This window comes from Sander lucioperca, chromosome 12 (genome assembly GCF_008315115.2).
Source record: "Sander lucioperca isolate FBNREF2018 chromosome 12, SLUC_FBN_1.2, whole genome shotgun sequence".
NCBI lineage: Eukaryota > Metazoa > Chordata > Actinopteri > Perciformes > Percidae > Sander > Sander lucioperca.
Window position 1 is genome coordinate 38,248,112 of NC_050184.1, and position 25,753 is coordinate 38,273,864.

Here is a 25,753-nt window from a genome sequence, read left to right on the forward strand (position 1 = left end):
GGGGCCGTCAGCCTTGAATCGGAAGGCGGGCAGTCGAACTCAATGGCCAATCTGATTGGTGGAGCGCTAACCCGGAAATGCTGAGCGGGATGAGCCTGACTAACGCCTCTCAAAATGTGACGAAAATCTTTTAAACTGACCTTTTTCGATCTGAAATGAAGACAGATTCAGCAACTGCATGGCCTATTTCTCGCTTAAAATGTTTTCAGAAACACGTTTCGGTGAGCTATCTTCGTAAAATATGAGATCGTATTCCGAATGAAGCCGCCATTATGCCCGGTTGTAAAATCCGGGAGCAGCCAGTTTGTTTTTGCCGGTTTAAATTTTTTGGGCAACAATACAGGTAGCGCCGCCTGCTGTTATGGAGAGGTATTATGTCTTGTGCACGCGCAGAACGTATACATGTGTATGTGTGTGTGTGTGTGTGTGTGTATATATATATGAATCCAACATTATTTGTAAAGAAAAATCTTTTTTTAATTTTGTTTGAAAATTGATGATTGATAGGCTTACTGGCCTATAGGTAAGGAAGCCATCCACAGATACAGGTAAATTTAAGGATTAACTGTTCCACATTTTAACAAAACATTATGTATAAATATATGCATATGTCAACAATTATTATTTAATTATCTATTGTATGCACCATAAAAAGGTATGTCTAAAGTCTCTAGGCCGCCTTACATGTTATTGTAGGTCCAGTTTAAAATGCAACTCAATTTTATAGAATACATGTATTAGAGGGGTCACTGCTCAGTCTCTTTTTCAGCTCAGGGGTCCTTCTCTTAAAAAACGTTGAAGACCCCTGGTTTAGATATTAACCCTAAGTGGTGGTTATTGTATTTTGAAGGGGGTATAGAAAGCAAATATTGATGGCAAGTCACTGTAACCCTTATGTATCCATGTGTTTCACCAGAACAGTTGTAGTCAATAAAGTACATAAGTTAGCAGTACATACCAGAAACTGCTTTGGTTCAATAGCTCCACCATTCTCATCCTTGGCTTGTTTTGCAGTTTCTTATAACTATCTAAAAAACACACAAACAATCAAATCAGTTATGAAAGTAAATTCAGGCAGCTTGATCATTGGCAAAACACTTTTACTGACAAATGTGCAGTGTATGTAACAAAGCTGGTGAAAATGATAAGTATGTATGGCAACTTCCAACCCAACTATATTAAGAAATACTGTGATAATGCCGATTGATGTGTTATGTGGGAAGCAGAGTTCTAGTCAAACAAAGTTGTACCCCCAAAGTTGGAGTATATACACTCATATTTTCAGACAAAACATTTACAGGTCCACTCTTCAGCTGCCTGGGCTTTAAAGTAAGCCTTTGGTTTCCATAAGATAAAATGTAGTGTATCATCGAAGGAGTGGTATGAATTAATAAACTCAGCCATTGTTTACAGAATAAATCAATACATTATGTAGCATTCTTAACAACAAGTCCACTTCTTTTGTTGTCATGTCATCGCAATGGTCAGTGATTGAGAGAATGACAAGGACCAAAGGGGATGCTGACCGATTCACTTAAGTTTACATTAAAATAGTTTTGGCTGTGTTTACTGAGAGGCATCACTAACGTTACTTGATTTCAAAGACGTGTATATGTGATGTGCGTCAGTGGTTGTAGCTAAGCCTATTTGACAGTGTGATGCTTCCCCTATCAATTAGCTAATTTACGACACCTCCCTGAATATTTAACGTTACATCCACAAACAAAAACGCTGCATTAACGTTAATATTAGCTACTGACGTATACTGGTCAGATCGTCTGCATCAGAAAATATAGTTATGGCCGTGGATAGTAACGTTAACGTTACCTTAGTTTGAATACCATTAACGTTAGTAACGTTAAACTGCCTAAAAGTCGTTAATTACTTACAAGTTAGCTAACGTTTGGTTAGTTGTAACCGTGTAAAGCAGCTCATGCTGTTTGCCAATATTATTGAGGTTAACTGTTAACGTTAGCTACCCAATGTTACGCAGTTATGTTTAAGTCAATGGTGGCGCTGACGTTAGCAAAGTTAAAAGCTAACGTTAGTTAGGTGACATTAGCTAGGTTCACTAACGTTAGCAGTTTAGGCTAACGCTAGTTACTTCGGCTCAATTCAGCTTTGGCGGCTAACGTTAGAAGATTACGAAAAGTCAAATCTGCAACCTGACACACATTTTAACTCTCACCGGTTATTGTTATCATTCCCGAGGAAATGGAGTAGCTAGCTAGCTAGCTAGCTAGCTAGCTAGCTAGTCATTGAACGAGGATACCTACTTGACTTGTAGCTAGTTGTACAGAGGCGCACATACCCACACAGAGTGAACATGAGTGTGTATGTGGTGTTTGTGGGTTACGCGCGAGCTAACTAACGTTAGCTAGCTAACTGAGAGCTTCGCACAATGCTCCATCAGTGGGATCATGGGCTACATTAAAAATGGCGGTTTACATAGCAGAGTAGGGGATCCGTACTTTACCCTTAAAAAGACACTTATGTGGTCTCGGGTCGCAGTGACGGGTGTGAATCATCGATTGTAGTTGTTAAGGAAGATACATGTATGTCACCAGTTAGCTAAAACCCATGTCAATAATATGGAATAAGTATTTCTGCTTACCTCGAATGCGTGTTACATTTGCTTCTCCATCTTGCACTACCGAGTGGTAGGGCAGTTTGGATCTCGCGAGAATACCTGCTGCTGCGTTTACCGAGGGCACTCCCTTGTAACTGTTGTACAATAACGGTGCTAGTGCGTCTTCTTCTGGAAGAGGGCATACAGCCTTATTTTTTTTCTTATTTCCAGCCTCAACCATACTGATTTGATGTGCACACGAAGCACACAGCAGAGCTCTCCAGGGTTATGAAAAATATATTTTAATTCAGTTTAATATGAAAATGTATTCAAACTCCCTGTGGGAATAAAGAATGGACAATTTTATAACAAATGCATTTAACCCCTATTTGGACGGGGAACATTGCATTTTAAATTGAGCAATGGAAATGTTTAGATGAGAAAATAATTGTACAATCATTTGTACAACAAAAAAACACTGGGGGCAACTGTAGTTACCACTAACCATTCAAAAGTATTTTAAAGGCTTCGTTTTTTAGACTTATGAACATTCAATTGTACTCTTATTTGAAGAAAAAAAATGTGTTGCATTTATTACAACACAATATTACTTCTCGTGATGACAACTTTCCAATATATTCCGAAAATTTTCTAAATCCCACTTAGTGACTGCAATGAAAATGGAGTTCTCTGGTAGACTGACGCATAGTAAACCTTAAAACATTCATTTGGCGCACAAATCACACTTTGGGTGATTTGGTGGTCCTAAAATAAATTCAATGAAAAAATAAGATTTGCCCAAGGTATATTTTATCTGTTTCAGGTAGTTTTTAAACATGTTTAAAACACACAGTACACAGCAAAACAAGAGTGAATATCAACAATAATTAATATAAAACGAAATGGATGAAATTAAATGAGGGCATTTTTTTCAAGAACATTTCCACTATTACACTGACAACATGACAAACTAAGCACAATTACTGCGTACAAATATAAAAAAATGAACTATTTCAGATATTTTCCAAATACAGCAATGTATCATGTACAAGTTATGTTAAGAAAGATTTCCAAGTTTTTGACCTATAAAAAGAACTTAAATTACAACATATATTTACATATCAATTAATGTCCTGCACCTTTAACACAGTTAAATCTACACTTCTGCCAACATTTGATAACTAGTACATTCTGTGAAAAGAAAACACATGTCCAGATCTGACCCAAGAATGCTGCCAAAAGTTGGGGGACAAATTATGGCAACTTGCAGGAAACTAGTCTCTTCATCTCATTTTTCTGCTCTTCTAATGTACCTATATAAATTACAAATATTACAAATATTTACAATGACAACAAACTGTAAAAAAAAAAAAAAAAAAAAAAAATCTAACATGGATAACATTTTGTGCAGGTATTAAGTGGTTGAAAATAATTAAATAAGGGACAAAGAAGATGAGGTGGTAAAAACATACCATGTTAAAACCGGCTAAGAGATGGCAAAGTGCTGCCTTGTTTAACAACAATGATCAGAATAAATAGAACTGTCTGATGTTACTCTTGGCATCAGTTGAGTAATGTGTACTTAATGTGTAGAGCTACAGTATAAAACATAAACTATACAACTAATTATTGGATTTATCCTTGAATTGTTTCCACCTGTCCCTTGTTTTTCCCACAGGTTTATTTTAATTGTTAGTCCTCTGCTCCTAGACATAATAGGGACATAACAGGAGGAAAATGAGTTATACAAACACATTCCAAATTCCTCAGTAAGAATTTATATGTGGCATTCTGTTTTTTGTTTTTTTGTAAAACTGTTTATTGTATGTAAAGATAGGTATCCTGGAATCATCATACATACACAAGAGTGTGTTTATGAGGTAAAGAGACAACTAAATACAAGACTACAACTGCATGACTGTGTGTGTGTGTGTGTGTGTGTCAGGGCTATAAAGCCATTACATTTTACCTGACTAGAACATGTTTTTCCTTCCCTTTTTAAAATGTAGAATGTCTTTGCATAAAGAGCCACTAAAATAGCCTAACTAAAAGGGGTCAATTTATTACGCTAGTTAATCTAGTTAGTTAAATCAATGTCCACCAGTCATTTTAAAATGTGTTTCACAATTTCCTATTGCCAATGTAAAATGATATGTGATCATTAGGAGTTTGTTACCATCACACAGTCACACAGATGTGCCTCTTAAAATAGCTTTATGCAGATATGGATAAATGGAGTGCCAAAACAGGCTGCTGATTTGCTGGGCAGAGTAATTGGTGTAGGACAAGATATAGTGAGGTTCAACAACAGGTGAAAACAGTAAACAAATGTATCTAGAGTACAAAATATAGATCACTATCTCTATTTCCTTCAGACCTACTTTCACAAAAGCCTTTTTCTTCATTCATTCTAACTTAAAAGTCTTCAGCCACATTTCCAACATCTCTTACAAGAGAAGTTTGCCGTTACGGTGAATTTTCAGAATTTTTCCAAGTCTCTGTTTTGCAGTTGCAAGTCCTTTCTTTGGACGTTTCCCTAAATTAAAGTGAGAGGAGAAAATACATGAGGAAATATGCCATCACAGAGATATGAAATTATGCTGTCAATGCTTTACGTTTATGCTTACCTTGACCAACTCCTGTTGTGCCTTGGCTGGCCAAACCTGCAGGCGATGCACCAGAGTGAGAGCTGCTGTTCTGCGGAGAAAGTGAAGGTCGGCGTGAAGTGAGGAATACACCAGGGGCCATGGCTCCGCTGCCTCGAGGGCCTCCAGGGCCAAAAGGTCCTGGCCCCGCTGTGTATTCATGGTCCAACAGACTAGCAGAGTAGTAATCCATCCTCCTGTCTGGGCTCAAGTCTGCTGCAGACTCTGGAGCAGGTGGTGGTGAGGGTGGGGCTGGCTCAGTCTGAACAGGGGGAGGAGGGGCTACCGGAGCAGGAGGACGCTGCTTTTTGGTGTACTTCCTTTTGGCAGGCTTTTGCTGCTCCTGATTTATTACCAAAATAAAAAAACAAGGGATTTTCTTTTATTGAAAGATGCTACCACTCCACATTCACAAGACAAATAACTTTATTTCCCAACTCACTTGTTGTGCCAGCTTGGCAGCAGCTGCTGCAAGACCAGTTTCTACAGATGCTACTCTAGCCCCTTCCCTGGCTGGTCGATCCTGTTTGGGAAGGGTGGGCATCACCCTGGCTAAAAATAAAAATGAAATATTCAACCATCCGAGAGCTAAAAAGCATTCTGATCTTTCTTCCCGCATTGTTTAAGCCAGGTACCTTTCGGGCTCCAAGGTGTGTCATCCCAGTTTTTCTTCCGCTTCATCTTAGCCTTATTAGCATGGTCCTCCTCATCAGACTCCAAGGACGGGTAAACTTAAACAAACATTTGATGAACATAATTAAACATTGCCTTGATCAATAAAACTTGTAGTGCTTTGACTAGCATCAGCAGGTGTAAGTCATTGAGTGTATTGCTCACCATAGTCGGAATCTTTAAAACAGGTTCCCAGAGTCTCTTGCTCATCTGGACTGTCCTCGTCACTAAGGTGACGAGCTGGCCGTTTAATTGGCCGTTTCCCCGGCCGTTGGATGACAGGTTTCTTCTCAGGACTTCTTGTCTTTTTGACCCCTCCAGTCACCCATACAGCCTTGCCCCCCTTTTCCTTGACCACCCCTAATCCCTCTGCCAGGCCTCCAGAAATGGATAGGGGAGATGAAGAGGAGGAAGATGAGGATGAGGAAGGGGGGTTGGCCATTGACAGCATTCCCTGTATGGCATCACGAGTGCTGGGAGAGGCTGGTGCTTCCTCACTGAAAAAAGGAGGTTAGCAATCATCATCTCAAAAATAACCTCCTAAACATAGCGTAGTGTCAGAGACATTGCAAATATTGGACTATGCACATTTCAAAGGTTATTGGATTCTTGCAACAACACAGTGAGACATTTATTCCATTCCTGGTATCCAAAGCTCCAGAAATGTGCTTCAAATACATAACTTCAAACATCATGAAACTCAAGTTAAATGGATCTATGTAAATACATGTATTATAAAATCCAAATACCATCCCAGACTCTTCCTCAATTTGACTGTTAAATAAATAAAATAATCAAAGAATAACTTGTGATCAAGGAGATCTAACCTGAGTGTTGCAGAGTCCAAGCCTGCCACTTGTTTGCTGGCCTTTAATAAGTCCAGAATGCCCCCCGCTCCACCCTTCACCCCGTGGGCGGCTAGTGCCTCTTCATCTGTGGTGTAATCCTCCTGAAGCCACATGCACAAACATGCTATTGTTACTATTTAAATTTGACACAATAAAATAATAATAAATAACAATTACTGTTAGATTGGCTTGCTGTTTCAAAATACATAATTTAAACTGGCAATCTCATCAATGATGGGTTGTTCATGTTGTGCAACAAGCCTGTAGATTGTAATGCTGTGAACCAGCCTGATCAAACTGAAAACAGTATTTATCACTGTAGGGAAATTAGCGTGATAAAGCAGTGATCATGGAAATTTTACAGCTGTATCCTGCAATGGCACATGTAAAGTAAATGATTCCTTACATCTTTGAGACTGACTCATTTTGTGACTAATACTGGCTACTACAGCTTAAGGATTGCTACAGAAAATCTGTTTTTCCATAATTATCTCACCTCAATGTCAAAGTCTACTTCTCCTGGCTCCCTAATGCGATTGGGGTCAGAGCAGGGTTTGGCTCTGGGCAGCTTCCTAGGAAGACCTGAAGGCACATTTTAACACAGTTAGGTTACAGTAGCAAGGTGGCTTTGAAACCATACTACTAAACTATATAAGGTTCTACATTTAGCCAACAGTCCAAGCCGTTAAATAGCTATACTGATCTCTCATAGACTTCACTGGTGGGTAAAGATTAAAGAAATGTATGTCCTTATAAGAGCTAGAACATTATGCTAAGCATTCACAATATGCTTGTTTAAAGTCAAATTCTCACCGCTTAGTTTCTTTTTCTTGCTTGATCCTGCAGGCTTGCGTCGTGGAGGAGGGGTCTCGTCAATCTGCAGCTCATCCTCGGACTCCAAGTCAGACAGACTGGATCCCTCCATGGCAAGATGTTTGTACTTTCCTGCCCTTCCTGCACCATTACTGCTGCTGTCCTTTTTACTAAAACCAGAAGATCAGCAGGTATGAACCAAAACCTTTGGTAGGACAATAAGATCACACAAGTAATAGAAACACACCAAATGGCTGCAAAGCTTACCTTTGGATTTTTCCATTGGTCAGCACAAGTTTCAGTTTGCTTTTATTTAGCTTCCCTTCAAATTCCTCTAAAGGCAACTCCAACTGGAAAGAAAATATGAAGATAAAACACTCAGACACAAAGAAATGCTGGATAAGCATTTCCATGGCCATCACGAATGTCTACAAACACCGTACCTTGTTCTTGTTTTTCGACTTGCCAGGTTGAAATTTTTTGAGTGTATGTTTGGTGTGGATCTCAATGAGGTCAAGTTCTCCGGCTTCTGCCTTAAGTAGCCCCTTCTGACTTTTCTTCTTGGTCCCTGGGGACACAAGACTCCCCATCACCTCTTTGGGCTTGGGTCCTTTCTTTTTTCCAGGGGGGCGTCCTGAATTCTGGGAGGTGGTCAGAGGAGCTTTAGACAGTGGCGAACCAGGAAACTGAGGTCCAGTGCGGCCAATGTTTTGCTGGAAGATGTCCTATCAAAAGAAAGTACTGTGTAGTCAGTAAAACAAAACAAAAAGTAATAGTAATATTTCTATATACACATTTAAAAATAAATAAAACAAAGCTAAATACATGCACACATTTTCAGTGATTCTACCATTTACCTCAACCAGACGAATCTCCTTGGCCAGGTCCTTCACTAGTGTCTGAGTGTTGATGGTTTCTGGAATCTCCACTTCATGATCTGCTAAAGCCTGAGTGTAGGGAGACAACTGTGAACAACAGCTAGCACGGCTCTGTGAAATGGTAACAAAATCTGGCTACAAGCACCTCCAAAGCTAAAAAATTAACACTTTATATCTTGATTGTGTAAAATGAAAATTTGCCATTTTACAGGGGGTTATATGCTAGATTATTTTTTGGCTGTGACCAGTAACTTCCTGGAACCTCTTCTGGTTGCCTTGCAACTGCTCCAAGCCAATAAATAGTCAGACACATAACCACCTGTAAAACCACAGTGTATCTTTTTATACTCATTAAACAAAAACAAATGAGTGAGCTTCATAGGTAGTGGTAGGAAATCTTTGTGCTAAGTTAACCTTACTGGCTGCTAGCTGTAGCTTCATATTTAATGGAAAGATATGAGAATGGTAATGAAATTCTTACTCTACGCCATAAAGTGAATAAGCGCATTTCCCAAAATGGCAATATTGGCTGTAATGGTTCGCGTATTAGTCGCGAACCATTTTAGTACAGGACGTTCGGATCGGTATGCAACATTTGTTTGATTTGCCCTCTGACCCAAACACGTCAAAAAAGTCTATTTATGTTGACTACTCGCACATGCAACAGAGTATGAGTTTACCCGGAAAGATTCGGCAGCGCACTAGTTGTTGTATCAGCTGCAGCATGCTAGTTGACTTAGCCCAGTTACAGTGTTGGGTGTAACGCGTTACAAAGTAACACAAAGTAACGCGTTACAGTAACGTAACTACTTTTTTGGGTAAAAAGTAGTGTAACACGCTACTATTGAAAATTTGGTAACGAAACGTAGTTCCTTTTTCAATTCGGCGCAATGTTACTTTTCCCAGGGACAGATTTGACAGCGACACTGCCTTCTCAGCTGCGCGCTCACAAGCTCCACATGGGACGTGACAGAGGCTGGTAGCAGAGTAATCATGGCAAGCGAGAAGCAGCCAAAGCTAACTTTTGAAAGCGTTTTAAGCTTCGTGGCTTTTTGCTAGATGGCGCTCTGAGCCAGGCAGACACAAAGCTGACAACCTCACAGATGGATGCGGTGGTGATGGCCTCATACATGCACGCAGCGGACCGCTGTGGACTTGTGTCGGTTGCACGGACACGCAAGGATTTCCAGAAAAAGTGACTGCATGTGTCTACGACAATGCACGGACCCCGGTACAAGTCAATACAGACATTACATAGTATACACTAACACCATGTAATGCCGACGACCTGCTGATGTGCATTCAACCCGCGCTGGACTCGTTCATAATGAATCAGCCGTCACTCTGTGAGTAGAGAATCCAGTCTGCAGTGTAGTTCAGACACTTCATTGATAAACTTCACTGGCTTTATGGTCAAAGATAGTTTTTTTATAATTAACTTCAGTCTCTGCCAGAGATGCCTGCTTTTAAAAGTAACGAGTAAAAAGTTACTTTCCATAGGGGGTAACTAAGTAAAGTAACGGATTACTTTTTTAAGAAGTAACGAGTAACGAGCAAACACTACTTTTTAAAAGTAACTTCCCCAACACTGCCCAGTTAGCCGAGTTAGTCAAGCTCAATGGACAACAATTTGTTTTAAACTGTATGCCAACATTGTTTAGCTAAGTCTGGTCTATCTGTGGAAACATTTCATTTACGACGCATCACCCGAATGTGTTGATATGCTGAACGGAACAAAAACAGACTGGAAAGGCAAGTCCTTCTCCCCACAGCGTTAAGCAGCCTCCCACTGCAGATTCAGACTCTGCCAAAGTAATAACTAATGCTATATGGCTGCGGATATGAGACTGTACTCAGTCGTAGAGAATACAGAATTAAAGCATATGGTCAAAGTGCTTGAGCCCTGCTACAATTTCCCTTCATGAGTGCATTTTAGTATATATATATATATATATATATATATATATATATATATATGCATTTTCGTTTATTTGTATAAACGAGCACAAGCTCCAGCCCACACACACTTTTATTTGAATTTTATTGTGAATTTTGTGTACCATTACATCCCTTTTTTGAGATAAAAAATGTGTGCATTTTCCCATTTTTCAAATTAATAAAATTTTTTGTAAAGATTTACATAAAGATATGATTTTATCTAATAATAACAATTTTCCTCTGCTCCATTTGTTGGAGCTTGCATGCAGTTTGGTGCAAAAGTAAACAAATTCAAGCATTCCAATGTTCCACAATTAGTTTTTTTAATAAACTTAAAATAAACTAAGTAATGAAACAAAGAGGGAAATGACGAAAGAATGATATACAAAATAGTACAAATAAGATAAGACTTTGCCTACCTCTTTACGGGTCCAGCTGCGGAAGGCATTGTTTAAGGCCTTAGCTCCGTGAACCAGGTAAGTGGCAGGATGTCTGCGGTTTTCTCTCAAACCTGTGAGACAGAATAGCACAGGGTTAATAATATCAAAATGACAAACACTAACATGAATATTATGAAATGTATTGAACTCCTTTACCTCTGAAGGTATCAAGAAGGTGCTTTCCAACATACCAGCACACAGTCTCAAAGTTGGGAAAACTGAACAAGTCTGCTGTGCTTAATCTCTTCTCTATTTCATATGCTCTAAAAATGATAACACAATACAGAAAAAGTCAGACATTATTGGTTATTGCCACAAAATTGCAGATTACCTCTATAGAGATGTGACTGGAAATAAATAGCAATAGCCTTAAGGAACTAGAAGTGAGTAACTACAGTAATTCAGGGCTAAATCTTCTATTAGCACATTCATGTTTAAGTTTGTCTGAAGAGTCATTAAGATTGGACAATGTCTGAGATTCTGCTGTGTCTCCAACGCAGCAAGGATCTGCTAAGTGTTTTTTACCTGGTTCATTTTCTGCTTTTAGTATGTAATGGCATTGAAACAATTAGCAAGTTAAATTAAGTGTCAGTGTTGTTTTTTATATGTCAATAACATTAAAAAACATTTCAATCAAAAAGGTTTACAATATGATTACATGTACTCGGCATGGAAACAGTCCTGAGGAAACTAACCGCAGCTGCATGTCAATGTTTAGACTATGCAAGAAGTTTCCTCCAAAGGCCAGGCAGTCCACTGGTGTCAACACAGCATGAATCCACCCTGGAAGACAAGCAAATGACAAGTGTAAACATTAGTTGTTTGATTATTACAACTCTGCTAAAAAACATTTAGTCCTATAAGTAACAAAACAAACAGAAGCATTACAACTCACCTGTTGGTATGAACAAGGTGTTTCCTTGTTTGACAGAGCACTTGTAACACATATCAACTTGGTCTCCAAAGAACATCTCATTCTGGTTAGATGAGGAACTCCACCGCTCAAAAAGTGCCAAGTTGGCTGCGGTGGGGGATATTAGGTAGAAGATTTTTTCACCCTGAATAAACAAAAGGGACACGCTGTTAGAAATAATACCAATTCATTTAAAAAAAATAAAAAAAAATTTTGCAGTCAGTGTAACTGAATGTTTTCAGACTTTTTTTTCTCCTCACCCTCAGGACATGGTACCATACCGAGGTGCCACCAAAGTCAATGTGGAAGTCTGTGTAGCTGTCCTTCACTCCCATTAGGCAGTATTTCTGCACATTAGGGCGTTCAAACACAGACTCTTCAGGCCAGAGGTTTTCAACCCATGACAGTTTCCTCACAATCTTCGGAGTCTCCACCAAGTTTGATAGCCTATAACAAGTCCAACACGTATCTTTAGTCTTCAAAACATCACAACTTCATCTAAAAGGTGGAGTCAGCAATTCTGGAGAAACATTGTTGATATTTGAACTCAACACCCAAACAAATACACCCCCCCCCCCCCATCAGTGCTCCTTTTTTACAGTCCCTCTCCCTTCCGCTGTCCTGTGCACAAGCACAAACGTGGCTGTTGCTGTTTGTATGAAATAGTGTTGTGTGGCTCGTTCCGAGCCACTTTGTTTGTTTCCCATTTCAGGCCCAACTTGGACCGACGGCCGACAGCCGCCTTGGTGTGTCAGGGCCTTTACAGAGCCATGGCTATGTATGAACACCAGATTATTATTTTTTTCAGCATACACACAGAACGAACAGTTAGCAAACCGTGAGGAGATATTGTCTAATTTGACTAAAAGTGTATGGGATTAGAATTGCTGACTCGACCTTTAAACAATGAAGTTCGCATTTCTTTCTTTTTCTTATTACAGAAAAGTAACATTAAAAACTCAAGTAACAAGACACTGCATCATCATGACGAAGTGAACAGTCGAGAGAATATCTTTGTGTACCTGGTCTCAGAGAACTCCAGGCTGATGACATTGAGCACTCTGTCTCTGTTGGGGCTGTTGTAGTATTCAACAAAGTCTCCCAATCGCATCTTTAGGTCACATTGCCGAGACACATCAATCACATCAATCTGTTTGTCTGAACCTGCAATTAGGACAAAATGAAAAAAGTTTGAGAAAACCAATTTTAACGTCCATAATATGCCTTAGCCTAAAAATCTTACCATAAATCAGTACAAATCTTTGCATTTAAATTTAATACTAAAAACTTTACCAATATAGTGCTCTACATCGCTGACACCGAATGATGCTGGAGGAAGGGTCATGCCGAGGCCATCCCGCCTCAGCACCATGACAGGAACACTGAATGAATGCTCTTCCAGAAACTCGACTGTCAGCTGGGCCCCTGACGGCTTTAGCAAGACTTCATCCGCACTGTCATAGAAACACAAACAGACATATGCACAAGTTTTAAAGCACAATAACATCTATATTGGATCAACACTATTACATTATAATGCAATCTATTGCAATAACAATACAATAATAAGTACCTTATGTTTGTCATTCAGAATCATGGTTTTATCTTTAAACTTGTGAATAACAAACTGTGCCTTTGCGGGAGACTTACCCTGGGAAGGTGCGGCTCCGTAGCTCCCTAACAAACTGTGGGCTGCCAGTCTTAACAGGCCGACCTGGATCTCTTGCTCCAGCAGCACCACCATCTGTCTGCTTGTTGCCTCCACGGCGTTTGCGCACTGGGACAAGGAGAGAAAGAGAAAAAAGATTAACAAGTGCATTATTATGTAAAAGTAAGATCATAACCAACAATTTAAGCAAGGGATACTTAAGGAATGGTTACTCACTGACAGATGGTCCATGGGTGACCTGACAGTTGGGGCAGTGATACAGGTCAATCTCAGCTGCTTTGTCCTCCTCTACTCCAACACAGCTACACAGAAAACATTCTTATCAGACAAAGATCGCACAGAAAGGATGCCTTGGTGGGTCGGATACAGAGTATACCCACAGGAAACTGTGCAACTAAGACAACAGATGAACCACATTATAAATCACACAATATTATATTTGAATCTCATTGCACACAGGCAACAATATGATCAACAGTGTTTATTCTGAAAATGACCCACCTTCCATGGAACCAGTCTTGACAAATGTCACACTCGATCATAAAGCGTGTCACATCATATGGCAGGCGACACAAGCAGTACACTGGAACCGATGCCATATTAAGTGTGTGTGTGAATTAGCTTTCACTCCTTATTAATGTTAAGATGTCAAAATCTAACTCACGTGGGAGGGACTATTTAACAAACTAAATGCTTTTATGCAGTAAGGGTAATGTTGCTGTTTTCTGTCACTTCACTTCCAGATTCCTGTTACTGATACACATGTCCACCGGGATTCACTTGGAAACCTGTTAAAACACAACAGAAAGAAGAAGAAAAAAATGTGTAATAGCTTGCAATAAGACAGGACAATAACGCAACTCCATTGCAAGCTCATTAGTATGTAATGTGAGTAATGAGAAACACATTAGCTACTCCTGCTGCAACCTGAGATGCAAGTGCAGTCAACCAGCTGGGTAACGTTAACGAAACTAACGTTATGGGTTTCGGTAGCATAACATTAACCTTAAGAGTATTAAACTATTTCATATTCTTCAAATACATCAATGGAGAGGCAACTTTTTCTTATTTCCATTACCAGATTTTGTATCAGAAACATTTAGCTTCTGCTAAATAACGTTAGTTGTTAGCAGTAACGTTAGCCAACAGGCAGATCGTAACGTCAACTCACTGTTTGTAAACACGCTATGCCCGTGAATGTTGTATTGCTATAAAACAGTAACGTGTTTACCAAGTAAGTTAACGTTAGCCATGTTAGCTACCGATGTGGCTAGCTAGCTAGCTAAGCATTTGCGAAGATGTTAACTTTAACTTAACGTTACACAAGTAAACACTTGGTGCAATTCATTTAGCTTTTAAACTTGAATGAAACGCTACATGCAGCTAACACATTTGATTAATTTGAGCTAAACAAAGAAGCGTCGTTTGATATATGAATTGATATTTAACGCTAGCAACTCACCAAAATGTAGCTGCGGGAGGCCAAGCATTCAAAAGCCGTTGTAATCCCTACGCAAGCTCGGGGTAGCTGCGGCCTTATTATGCAACGTAAATTATAAACAATTTGCTTTACCACATTTTTGTTTATCAACTCCGTAATGCCCAAATATAGAGGCCAGGTCCAGAAGTTTACACTGGACCAGAAAACTAAAATCTGAAGCGACCAAAACGAGCACAATAACTACAAATAACGGCGTATTAAACTACATCAACGCCATTTCAAAGACAGACGGACGTCAGACGGTTGTCTGTCGCTGTCTGCTATTGAAAGAACAATAAAGTTGCAAACAGTCAAATAATGAGTTGCATTCAGGGAAAAAAACTATTTTATACAGTCTATGGTAAAAACCTTGCGGAACGTTTGTAGGCAACAAAGTGATAGATACTATAGTTTACAGTAGCCTGAAAACATGTTTTATTTAAAAAAAAAAAAAAAAAAAAAAAATATATATATATATTTATTAACTATTTATTATATATTAACTATTTATCTTAACCTTTATCGTCATCTCAGGATTTAATTTCTGTCAGTATAAAACTTTTAAGGTGTCAATCAAGACCCTATGGATTGTCCTCCAGTTATGATTGGCAAAATATAGGAGGGCCCAATACAATACTTTGTACATGTGTAGTCTAATTATGCGCACACCCAATAAACCCTCTGCTTTACTTATGTCAATATTTCACATCATGGTTGTAATGTTGTTTTTTTATGTTTGCCAACTCGAATGTTAATTTGGAACGATACGACTACACCTTTATTTGATTATTGGAGGTAGATTAGACCAGTGGTTCTCAAACTTTTTTCAATAATGTACCCCCCTTTGAAATATTTTTTTAGCCAAGTACCCCCTGACGAGTGCAAAGCATTTTTGGTAGAAAAAAAAAGGCTATACAAAGAGGTACATTACAGCTCTGCACCATTAGTGTCTGATTTACTTAACAAGCTTGTAACTGAAACACACTTAAATGTTCCTTCAAATGTTTAGAATCCATAACTAAATTAATTTGATGAATTATGCATGACTGATATATTTTAAATTAACATTTCAAAAAGGAATCTCACTACCCCCTGCAGTACTCCAAAGTACCCCTAGGGGTACACGGACCCCCATTTGAGAAACACTGGATTAGACTAAACTAAATCAGTCAGGATTGGTCCTCCTATGTTTTTGTATTTGTAATTATTTAACTATGAATCACAATTTGCCTTAAATACATACCTACTACCATTGTTTTTAGATTTTGAAAGTAATGTAAAGTGGCTCTGCTTGGCCTTCATGCTGGTCTTGTGATGAGTACCCTGCATGCCAAGCTAAATTATGGAATGTAAAAAATCCACACAATGTTATACTTTGATGTTTAACATCATTTATTTTGATTAGTTACAAAACATAAATAAAATCAACAGTTGAATTAGTTACAATTTACAGAGGCTAAATCACCAGCAACATACTTTATTTTTCAAGGTTTCTCTGCCCAAATGTCCTTTTATAATTGGTTCTCAGTCATGCCATTTTGGGACTCCCCAGATTTTTGTTGCATTATTTTGTAAATTAATTAAATCTGACATGCAGCTCAGCAGGACATCTTATATAAGTATGTTATGCATATTCCAGGTTGCATGGTTCAAAACTGAAATAATGATGAAATAATAATGTAAAAAATGACCAAACATTCTCTGAATATAATCAGAGAGGTATATCAAGGGAGTCCCATGTAAACACAGATGAAAACCATTTTCTATTTTCAAATAACCTCAGATTTATAATGATGAGAAAACAATTTTACAATTTGTACAACCCCATTTCAAAATACAAAAATAATCTTTATCTTTTAGATAACATTTTGGTACCACTTCAAGGACAAAGCCAGCTCCACATCATGTATCATGATCATTAAGCTGTAGCTTGCAGTCAACATGTTAGTATTAGACATGACAGCACAGTATCTCACCTTCACTAATAATGAACTACATCTCTGTGAAAATGTGGGTTGTCTTGAAAAGCAACAAATACAGAAAACCGTTGTTATATTCTAGATTATGCAGTTACTGAACAACCATACTCTTTAGCACACACTACTCCTGATTAAGCATTCATGTTTTATGTCTTGACTTTTATGTCTGATGGTCAAATGTGGATGGCTAAGTGCACTGATGACCCAATAAAATGTACAGTAATATAGCCGCTGCAGATGTATTACTTTGTGTATCTTTGCATCTACAGATGAAGTGTTTAGAAATAGAAGAATGGGACATTTTCACGAGTAAACCTTTTGCAGTGTACATAAAGCACAATAATGGCCCACAGTTCAGCTTCTGACTGATGCATTCACACCGACAGCCTATGGTCAAAAACTAACTAGTTTACAGTTGAAACAAGGAATTTGTCTAAAGCCAAACAAAGTTGACAAATAGGCAAGTGAGGATCTGACAACTGTGTTGGACATTAAGTTTACAACCGGTATATGGTCTAACCTCTCACTTGTTTTTTTCTCTCGAGGAAACAAGCCCAAAACATAGGCAGAGTAAACATTTTCAGTTGGGTACAGTGACATTTGAGAGGCCGCTTTGGATGAAAGAAACAGGGATGCAATTTATAATGCAATATACCATGGGACTATTACAAAGCTTTGTCACACAGAAAGAATACACACTCACACACCCACAAAAAATCTAGTAATTTTTAAAAGGCAATATGGGAATAACCCATCTCCCCAGTCTATAGTTACTTGGCAGTTTTGTTTTTTTTTCCATCTTCCCCTCAGCATGACACTGTGATATACTACTGATATGTGGAGCTCAAACTGAAAACAAAAATGTTAAATGTGAAAGCATTTCATACCAAAAGCAAATTTACTCATGACTGATCAATTTTCTCAGTAGGCTGCAAATAGTAAATGTGAGGTTCATGAATATACAGCAAGTGCAAGCACTTTGCACTCTGGCAAGTCAAGATAGTCATAATGTCATGCAGTCTTGGGCTGACTGTACCCAGGTATCAACTGAACATAGATGGCATATTTCAATTTGCCATCATATTATGAATTCATCTGAATTTATATTAAATAATAATTTAGACTGTTTCTATGAAACAAGTGCTAAACATAAATAATACAAATGAAGCACATGCTGTAGCACAACACTGCAATAGTGTGTTTAGTCGCATTGTGGTAATGATGGTAGCCAGGTAACTCTATCATGCTCTGCTGTATAATAGCTGTTTACATTTTTTTCATTGCCCATTGAAATGCCTTGTGCTCTAGACCTACAGTTTTCAAAGACCATGCGCCAATCATGAGAAGATCCTCTATGCATCTGGTTTTCATCAATGTGCTTTTACAAAAATGTTATGCCTTACTGACAAATCCATACAATACATGCTGATCAATTTAGATGACCATTACTAATTGCACTTTTAGAATTGATAGTCCTTTCACTGTATTAAGCACTAACAAATTAAAACACATTGTCAAATATTTCGTGAGTTCAAGTCCAACTAAGTAGGTTTGAAAACAAAAACATGAATGTTAATTTGTGTAAAAGGACACAAGGGATATGTACTCGGATAATCCATAAACACTCACCCACACTCATAAACGCACAAAATCATATATTTAGGAATTAATACATCTCAACACCCAAACATACCATGATTCATAAACCCCAGCTGCTGTGTTCCATATTTCCCTCTGTCTGTACATACTAGAATCTATCATCTCTCACATTCCCTCTCTATGTCATCCAGCAGTACACTGTAATCCATATACTCATTGGAGTCACAACTATCTCATGCATACACAAAACTAATACTCAAAGTGGATCTGCTTTACGTCCTGATCCACTTAGTATTTCCATCTCTTGCACCTTCATATAGACCTCACACTTCACCTTGGTTTCATTTCTGTCCCAGAGGAAGAGTAGAGGTAGGGGGTGTTGGGTGAATTTTGGCACTGGAAGGTAGAACAACAGTAGAGCAAGAGGAGGAAGAGGTGGAGGAGGTCACCCCAGTAGCAGCAGTGCTATCTGTGGGTGCAGTGGTGCCACTGCCAGGCAGCATTGACACAGCTGTGGACACTGAATATGTGGGCATTTGGGAAGGCAGTAGTGGTTGGCTTTGAGGTGGTGAGTGGGGCAGCTGGGTGATGGGTTGTGTCTGTGGTTGTGACTGGGACTGTATGGCAGTTTGCATCCGGGCCTGTGGTATCTGCTGACAGATTGGGGACTGCTGATAGGTCATCTGCTGGAGGGGGAGAGACTGATGGAGGTGTAAACTTTGCTGCATTGGTGGCACTTGAGCCATGTGCATTTGCGGTGGTGGTCCCGGAGAGTGCAGGGTGGACAGGCTTCCTCCACCTGGGTACTGGGAAGGGGCTGCCACAGGCAAGCTAGCAGGGGTCGGGGGTGCCTGGGGGTTCAGTGATGCCACTGGAAACCAACCTGGTGGAGCCACCTGTATGGAATATATTAATGAGTACTAAGGGAATATTACAGCAAAAACAATGCTTTGGTACTGTTGGCTCCTGAAACAAATCTAAGTAAGTAGGAATATTTCTGCCTTTTCTGCCCAAAACTCTTTTGCTACTGCTCACACTGAATGCTGTCTGGCTTCTTTTAATAATATTTTATGATAGAAACATCTTTTATGAGAAAGAGACAGTGATTTGTTTGATAATAAAAAAACACAACCATATCCACAGCATTTATAATAAAACATAAACAATCCATCTGACCATATATTAAAGGTTAATATGGTAATAATCATTGATAGATATTATAGTGAGAAGTCCTACCTCTGTCGGCTGGCTCCAGCCTCCCAACTCCTGCACCTGCTGAATCTGCTTGATTTGATTCAGCGAAGGCTTGGGCGGGGCGGGGCCCACCGTCTCCTTTGTCCAATTATCAACGAGTTTGTGCAGTTCATCTGTGAATGTGCTTTTTCTTAGAGGACTGTGATCTGTGGAACAATGAGGGCACGTGTCATAACACTGATTGTCACTAAATTCTGTGTGTCTTCATACATTGATGATACATTGATGTATCATACATTGATGACAAACCGTACCTCTTTTAGCAGGCAGTGAAGTGCAGTGTTCTGGGTTGCAGTATAGAGGCAGTCTACTCTGTTCACCACCTGAGAAACTACTGGACTGCTGAATCCCTAGACGGGAGATACAAGAAACAGTCACACAGAGAGCAAGCAACAGAAAAAAGTGAGTAAGAAAGATTTTAAAAAAGTGCGTACCAGAGTGCGTAACTCCATTGTTATCCATGTGAGAGTGAGGCCGGGGCCGGATCTTGATTTTGGCTGGCCTGGGCCTACGAGGAGAGAGTACAGGAGGTCCCATGGGAAGAGGAGGGGTTCGAGACAGGGAGGCAGGCAGACTCTGCCTTTGGTCTTTGAGGGAACGAAGCTGTCTGTACAGCTCCTGCAACTCTCTGTTCTGCTGGGACTGAAGGGATACCACCTCTTTGATGTGCCTGTAGACAAAGAGATACAAAACAGAGAGCAGAAGGTGGTGAGAATTAGGAAAATCATGAACTTAAATTAAAAAAATTAAAACAATGAAAATGCAAAACAAAAAAGCCTACAAAGACGGGTTATATTGGCAAGAAACAACAATAAATGGAGGCATGAAATAGAAAATGTAATAAATGGAGAGCCAAACATCTGGTAAACTCTAAAACAATGGAGTTAAATATTTCCCCTCACTGACTTACTTCTCTCTGAGCTTGTGTAGTTCTTTTCTCAGGTCTTCATCCTCCAGCTCACACTCAACATCATCATCATCGCTGCTGCCCAGAGGTGAATGGCTGTGCCCATGACCCCGAGGCAGGTGAGCCATTGCTGGGGTCCTTTTACTTTCATCTTTCTCTCCCTCCTTTGCACGAGATCTTCTCCTTTCCCTCTCCAAATCAGGAGACACCGGGGAGCTGTCAGTCTGCCTGTCCTGTTTCTTAGTCTCAGCCTGGGTTACAGAGAAGCGTCCGACTTTCCTGTGAGTGCTACCATGGCCTGATGGCACAGCCTTCGGGGGAGAGGACTGGGGCACTGGAGTTACCTGATGGCAGAGGAAGTGGGAAACATTAGCTGCTTGTTCAGACTGCAATGAAAGTTCAGACTATTGAGTGGCAAAGATAAAATCAGTTCTTTTTCTCATACATGAAATCTTCCTTTGCGGGAATGAGGTGGATGTAGGGGTGGCGCCGCCTTCTCCTCTCTAAGTGCCTGACTGCTGGAACACCCATCTGATAAAGAGATAGGGATGAAAAACAAAAAGGGGAGACAATGACCCAGAGACAGGAACACCGGTATAAAGCACATAAATGACAAGGTAGACACACACAGAAGCAACAGACACAGTAAAATGTTTATGACAGAGATAGATAAAGATGCACACGGATAGACGTGGGGCACAAACACAAAGGCACAGTGTTAATGTCATTAATGTCACACATCAACTTTGTAATTTACATGACTTGCATGCAGGTCTATGTGTAAACATATGTTGAGTTCTGTCATTTTTTCTAAATAATAAACAACAAACTGAAGAATAAATGTAAGTTATGGATGTTAAAATTAATGCTCAAGAGAAATGTGCAATGGGTGTGTGGGAAGGTGCGGTAAATGTTTTTTTTTTTTCAATAAAAACAAAATTATAATAAGTCATTCAAATTAAACAAAAAAAACACATTGTGAAATGGCAGTTGAATGTTTACAACAGTATACCCCCACCCACCCACACATCCACTCTCTCATTCTCACCATATTCCCACTCACATACCAGACAACAAAGCCCAATATCACATTTGAGATCTGTGCTCAGATCCACAGTGATATTGTTCTGTTTGTTTGATATTTGGGATTACTGCATTAGCAATGTGAGTACATAGATAAACACTGCATAATTTAGGACCAACATATAAATATGCAGCCTGATAAAGGTGTTACTTACAGATAACGATCCATTATTAGTCACTTGTGTAGAACATAACATACATGCTCATGCAGGTGCCCTTGTAGCAAAGGACCTAAGGTACTGCTACACATATTAAACATATAAACACAAACACATGCAAGATGGCTGAAATACTTTAACAGTGTAATACATCTTAGACGTATGTAAAGCCTACCCATGTACAACTGAACCTGATAGTAACTTGTAAACCCTTGGTAATGTGCACAACATATACTACAAGTTATGACTTTCATCATAATCTGAATATTTTATACAGACAATGCCAGTAATCTTCATAAATGCATCTACTACAACTATAGTGGTATAGTAGTATATAGTAGAGTCTCATGGAGCAATGCTATACTGTAGGAGCGGACACAGAAAGTGTACACATATTCTGGACTGATTACATAATATCAGTTTAGCAATTTAGCATCTATCTTATCTGTGTTATGACGTCATGATACTGTCTACACTGAACCAGCAGGTGGAGGTGAGATGGTTGCTGCTGGCTTTTGGACTTGGGGCAAAGAAAAGTGTGTGTGTGTGTGTGTGTGTGTGTGTGTGTGTGTGTGTGTGTGTGTGTGTGTGTGTGTGTGTGTGTGTGTGTGTGTGTGTGTGTGGTGGGGGGAATGGGGGGTATGTCCTGGGCACAGACACAGCTGGCCTTTACATCAGAGCTCATCTGCACTGGGATGGGCATCTGATGCCAACCTCTTCCTAATCTTCCACCCTGTACTCTCCTCTGTTCTCGCCCCAGGGTGAGTAACCCATGCAAAAGGAAAGATTGCCAAGAAAATTAAATTAAGTAAAACAAAATTCAGAAAAGAAACAAATAAAACACAACAATAATGTATGTAGTGACATCAACACTAACATTACATGGAGACTGTTATCACATTACAATTTACAAAAACAGAATTATTTAGCTGTAACATCCTTTAACATTAACATTTATTATTTCGTTATTAATTCCTGATGGTTAAGAAAGTTATTTTACTATGTTAAAACTAGTATTAGATATTAGATTTAAGTCCATGCCCCAACATCCCATTCTCTCTCTCTCGCTCTCTCTCTCGCTCCCTAAGAGGACGCTACCTTGCTGGACTCTGGGCTTCTTGAACAAGCTGGCGGAGTGGCGCAGTTTGCATGCCCAGTTTTTGAATTTGCGAGTCCAGGATTTCTTGCTAACAGGATTTCTGATACTAGGACATGTCAGGTTTAGGCCAAAATATCCACCTCCTGCATTGTGCTTCTGCTGTCCATGCCGGAGGGGGATCGGGTGCTGATTGGGGGGCCACGATGCGTCTCCAGTGGTACTGGTGTCAGAGTGTGGGGGTACAGCCTAGAACAGTTAAGACAATTAAGAGTGGCTGCATGGAGTTGAGACGTTCAAAACGGAGAGACATTCAAACATTTAAGCATAACAAATATCACAGACAGCTTTACACAGCAATACACAGAAATATTAACAGTAAAACAATGTAAATTCAGTACAATGAAAGAAGAATTTGTGGTTTTCACTCACAAGAATGGTTGGTTCTCCTGGTACAGGTGGACGCTGGGGACCAGCAGATTCATCGTCACTGGGAGGCAGGAGAGAGGTAGGTGGGGTGGACGAGGCAGAGGTGGAGGGGAGAGATGGGCCAGGCTGTTGCTCGACCGGGCCCATCTCCACAAAGCTGGGCACTTCTGAGGAAGCTTTCTCTCCTCTGCCATCTCTCTCTGGGTCAGGAGAGGTAGAGGAGGAACGGGAGGAGGTGGAGGAGGAAGAGGAGGATGAGGAGTGAGGGGAAGTATCTGAGGAGGAGGCAGGTGGGGGGAAAGACAAGCGGTGGAGCGACTGTGGCTCAGATGACTCCTCTCCTCCTGCTAATGTGGAGGCAGCTGATGTAGGACCAGAGGCCGCTCCCCCGGCCGGCACTGCCCCGCTGCTGTACTCCTGATACAACAAGTTCCTCAGCTTTTCATCCAATGTCTTTATGCGGTTGTCTACAAATTCAATTTTGGGGGGGCCTTCACTGTCTGACTCGGCCACAGAGGAAGGCTGAGCAGGGGATGGTGTCATTGTGAGGGAGAGAGCGGGTACGGGGCCTTCAGCAGTCCCTAGCTGGAGAGGCGGCAGACAGGAGTCAGAGGAAGGGTGAAAAGGGGTAGAGTAGCTGCATATGTCCTCTGTGAAACTTGTCTCTCCTGTGGACACCTCTGACTCTGACATCTGTAAAGAGGACTGCTTCTGCAGCACAAACTGCTGCTGTTTCTTGGGTGTGTCCATGGCTTTAACCACCTCTTGTTGCTGCTCAGTGTGTTGCAGCTGTTTCTGTGACTGTATATGTTGTTGTGGCAGCTCAGCAGGGATTTGGGTTTGTTGTGGAATCTGCTGTTGCAGTACAGCGCTAACATTTAGCTGTGCCTGTTGTTGAAGAAACTGTTGACTAATTGACAGGGGCAGCATTTGGCTTTGATCTGGCTTTAAAGCCACAGCACCCATAAAAAGCTGAGGTTGCTGCTGCTGTAGCTGCTGTTGCACCATTTGCTGTTGCTGTAAGTGTATTGTCTGTTGTACGTTTAACTGTTGGTGATCAATGTGGGCCTGCTGTTGAGGCACTGCAGCAGCTTGGGGTGCCATAACCTGCTGTGGTAACTGTTGTAACTGAGGCTGTTGCAGCAACTGTGGTGTTTGCTGTTGAAGAAGGGGTTGTTGGGTCTGTTGTACGGGCATTGATGGCAGAAATTGCTGCAGAGGCACAGACTGTTGTAACAACTCTGTATGACCCGAAAGAGGCACTACCTGCATGTCAGTCAGCTGTTGTTGAAGTGGTATTTGTTGCTGCATTAGTTGCTGATGTTGTAACTGTTGTAGAGACTGTTGCAGTGCTCGTTCCTGCTGCAGCTGAATTTGTTCTTGGTACACTTGATGTTGTAATAGCTGTTGTTGCTGTGGCGTTGTCTGCTGCATCTGCTGTACCTGTTGTTCAAGCTGTATTGCCTGTAGCTGTGGCTGTTGTGGGGCTGGCTTGGCCACCTGAGTGAGTGTCTGCTGCTGCTCCATGTCAAGTTGGCTTACCACAGAAGAGGTCACTGCAGCAGCAGGAGGGGAATGAAAAGAGGTTGAAGACTGGTCCACTGCAGGCACATATAACCTTGGAGCAGTTGTCACTGTATCCCCTATACTTTGACCAACATTGTAGCAATCACTGCTTCCAGGAGAAGTGAGAACATCATGGAGAATGGTGGTGGGTGTGGAAGACACAACAATAGGAGCAGTAGACAAGGTGGGGAGGTTAGCAGCAGCAGGTATTGCTATGGATGAGGGAACACTGGACATTTGGCCAACAGAAGCTGAGGTGAGGACTGGCAGGTCAAGACCACTTGAAGCAGTGACAGGGACAGAGGCTTCAAGAGTGGAGGCTGGTGCAGAGATGCTTTCAGAGGCAGTTGTGTGAGGAGCCGGAGCAGCGGTGGCTGAGGGGGTGATGGAGGCAGGGGCTGAAACAGTGGAGATTGAAGGGGAGGTGGCAGAAAGGGTGGGGCAGGGTGGAGGGGCCATTCCAGTCAAGGACTCCAGACTCTGGGATCCTTCACTTTCTACAGCTGAAGAGAGGAACACATGGTTAGTTTCTGTAGTGCTGCCAAGTCAATCATATTAGTAAGCCACAGCATTAAAATGTACCTGGGTAGAACTCACCTCTCACTGAAGACTGAGGTATCCTCATCTCTGAAGTGGGTGGTGGCGTGCCTGCTCCCTGACCGGATAGAGAGTCTCTATGGCGGATGGTCTGGTTGATAAAGAAGCGCCAGCGTCCCACTGGGGAGGAATGGGGCACTGAGTCTACTGAAAATCATAAAGATATTTTACTACTTATAACAAGTTAAGCTATAGAACGTATATAGCATTTTCTCATTCT

The 25,753-nt window shown here is 40.5% G+C and overlaps 3 protein-coding genes across 16 annotated transcripts in view; all 3 read right to left on the bottom strand.

Moving 5' to 3' along the window:
• huwe1 (HECT, UBA and WWE domain containing E3 ubiquitin protein ligase 1) overlaps positions 1-2,734 on the bottom strand; it is a 52,319-nt gene extending 49,585 nt beyond the window's left edge. For 7 of the 9 annotated variants that reach the window (XM_036007876.1, XM_036007873.1, XM_036007871.1 and 4 more), the window contains exons 1-2: positions 2,615-2,734; positions 959-1,028 (exon numbers count right to left, since the gene is read on the bottom strand). The gene's annotated coding sequence lies outside the window, so the exon portion shown is untranslated. The remainder of the gene's footprint in view (positions 1-958; positions 1,029-2,614) is intronic. The other 2 variants (XM_036007867.1, XM_036007869.1) reach the window with 2 other exon arrangements.
• A 623-nt stretch (positions 2,735-3,357) lies between these two features.
• phf8 (PHD finger protein 8) lies at positions 3,358-15,152 on the bottom strand. The gene is made up of 22 exons (XM_031283955.2): positions 14,848-15,152; positions 13,887-14,173; positions 13,602-13,687; positions 13,367-13,493; positions 13,010-13,170; positions 12,739-12,880; positions 11,977-12,163; positions 11,699-11,861; positions 11,499-11,586; positions 10,960-11,066; positions 10,783-10,874; positions 8,405-8,494; positions 7,991-8,272; positions 7,815-7,897; positions 7,548-7,717; positions 7,231-7,316; positions 6,714-6,835; positions 6,052-6,383; positions 5,850-5,945; positions 5,657-5,766; positions 5,197-5,557; positions 3,358-5,105 (listed from the first exon to the last, which is right to left on the bottom strand). The coding sequence occupies exons 2-22, from the start codon at positions 13,982-13,984 to the stop codon at positions 5,017-5,019; spliced, it is 3,072 nt and encodes a 1,023-aa protein (XP_031139815.1). The 5' UTR covers positions 13,985-14,173; positions 14,848-15,152; the 3' UTR covers positions 3,358-5,016.
• Positions 15,153-16,239: 1,087 nt separating this feature from the next.
• Positions 16,240-25,753, bottom strand: part of si:dkey-151g10.3 (serine/threonine-protein kinase WNK3) — a 40,885-nt gene continuing 31,371 nt past the window's right edge. Inside the window, exons 17-25 of one of the 6 annotated variants that reach the window (XM_036007879.1) lie at positions 25,534-25,653; positions 23,374-25,439; positions 22,944-23,190; positions 21,050-21,135; positions 20,608-20,948; positions 20,132-20,367; positions 19,952-20,047; positions 19,680-19,843; positions 16,240-19,339 (exon numbers count right to left, since the gene is read on the bottom strand). In XM_036007879.1, coding sequence (XP_035863772.1) covers positions 18,785-19,339; positions 19,680-19,843; positions 19,952-20,047; positions 20,132-20,367; positions 20,608-20,948; positions 21,050-21,135; positions 22,944-23,190; positions 23,374-25,439; positions 25,534-25,653 — 3,911 coding nt within the window. In that variant the 3' untranslated portion in view covers positions 16,240-18,784. Of the gene's footprint in view, positions 19,340-19,679; positions 19,844-19,951; positions 20,048-20,131; positions 20,368-20,607; positions 20,949-21,049; positions 21,136-22,943; positions 23,191-23,373; positions 25,440-25,518; positions 25,681-25,753 lie in introns of all 6 variants that reach the window. The other 5 variants (XM_031283979.2, XM_036007878.1, XM_031283972.2 and 2 more) reach the window with 5 other exon arrangements.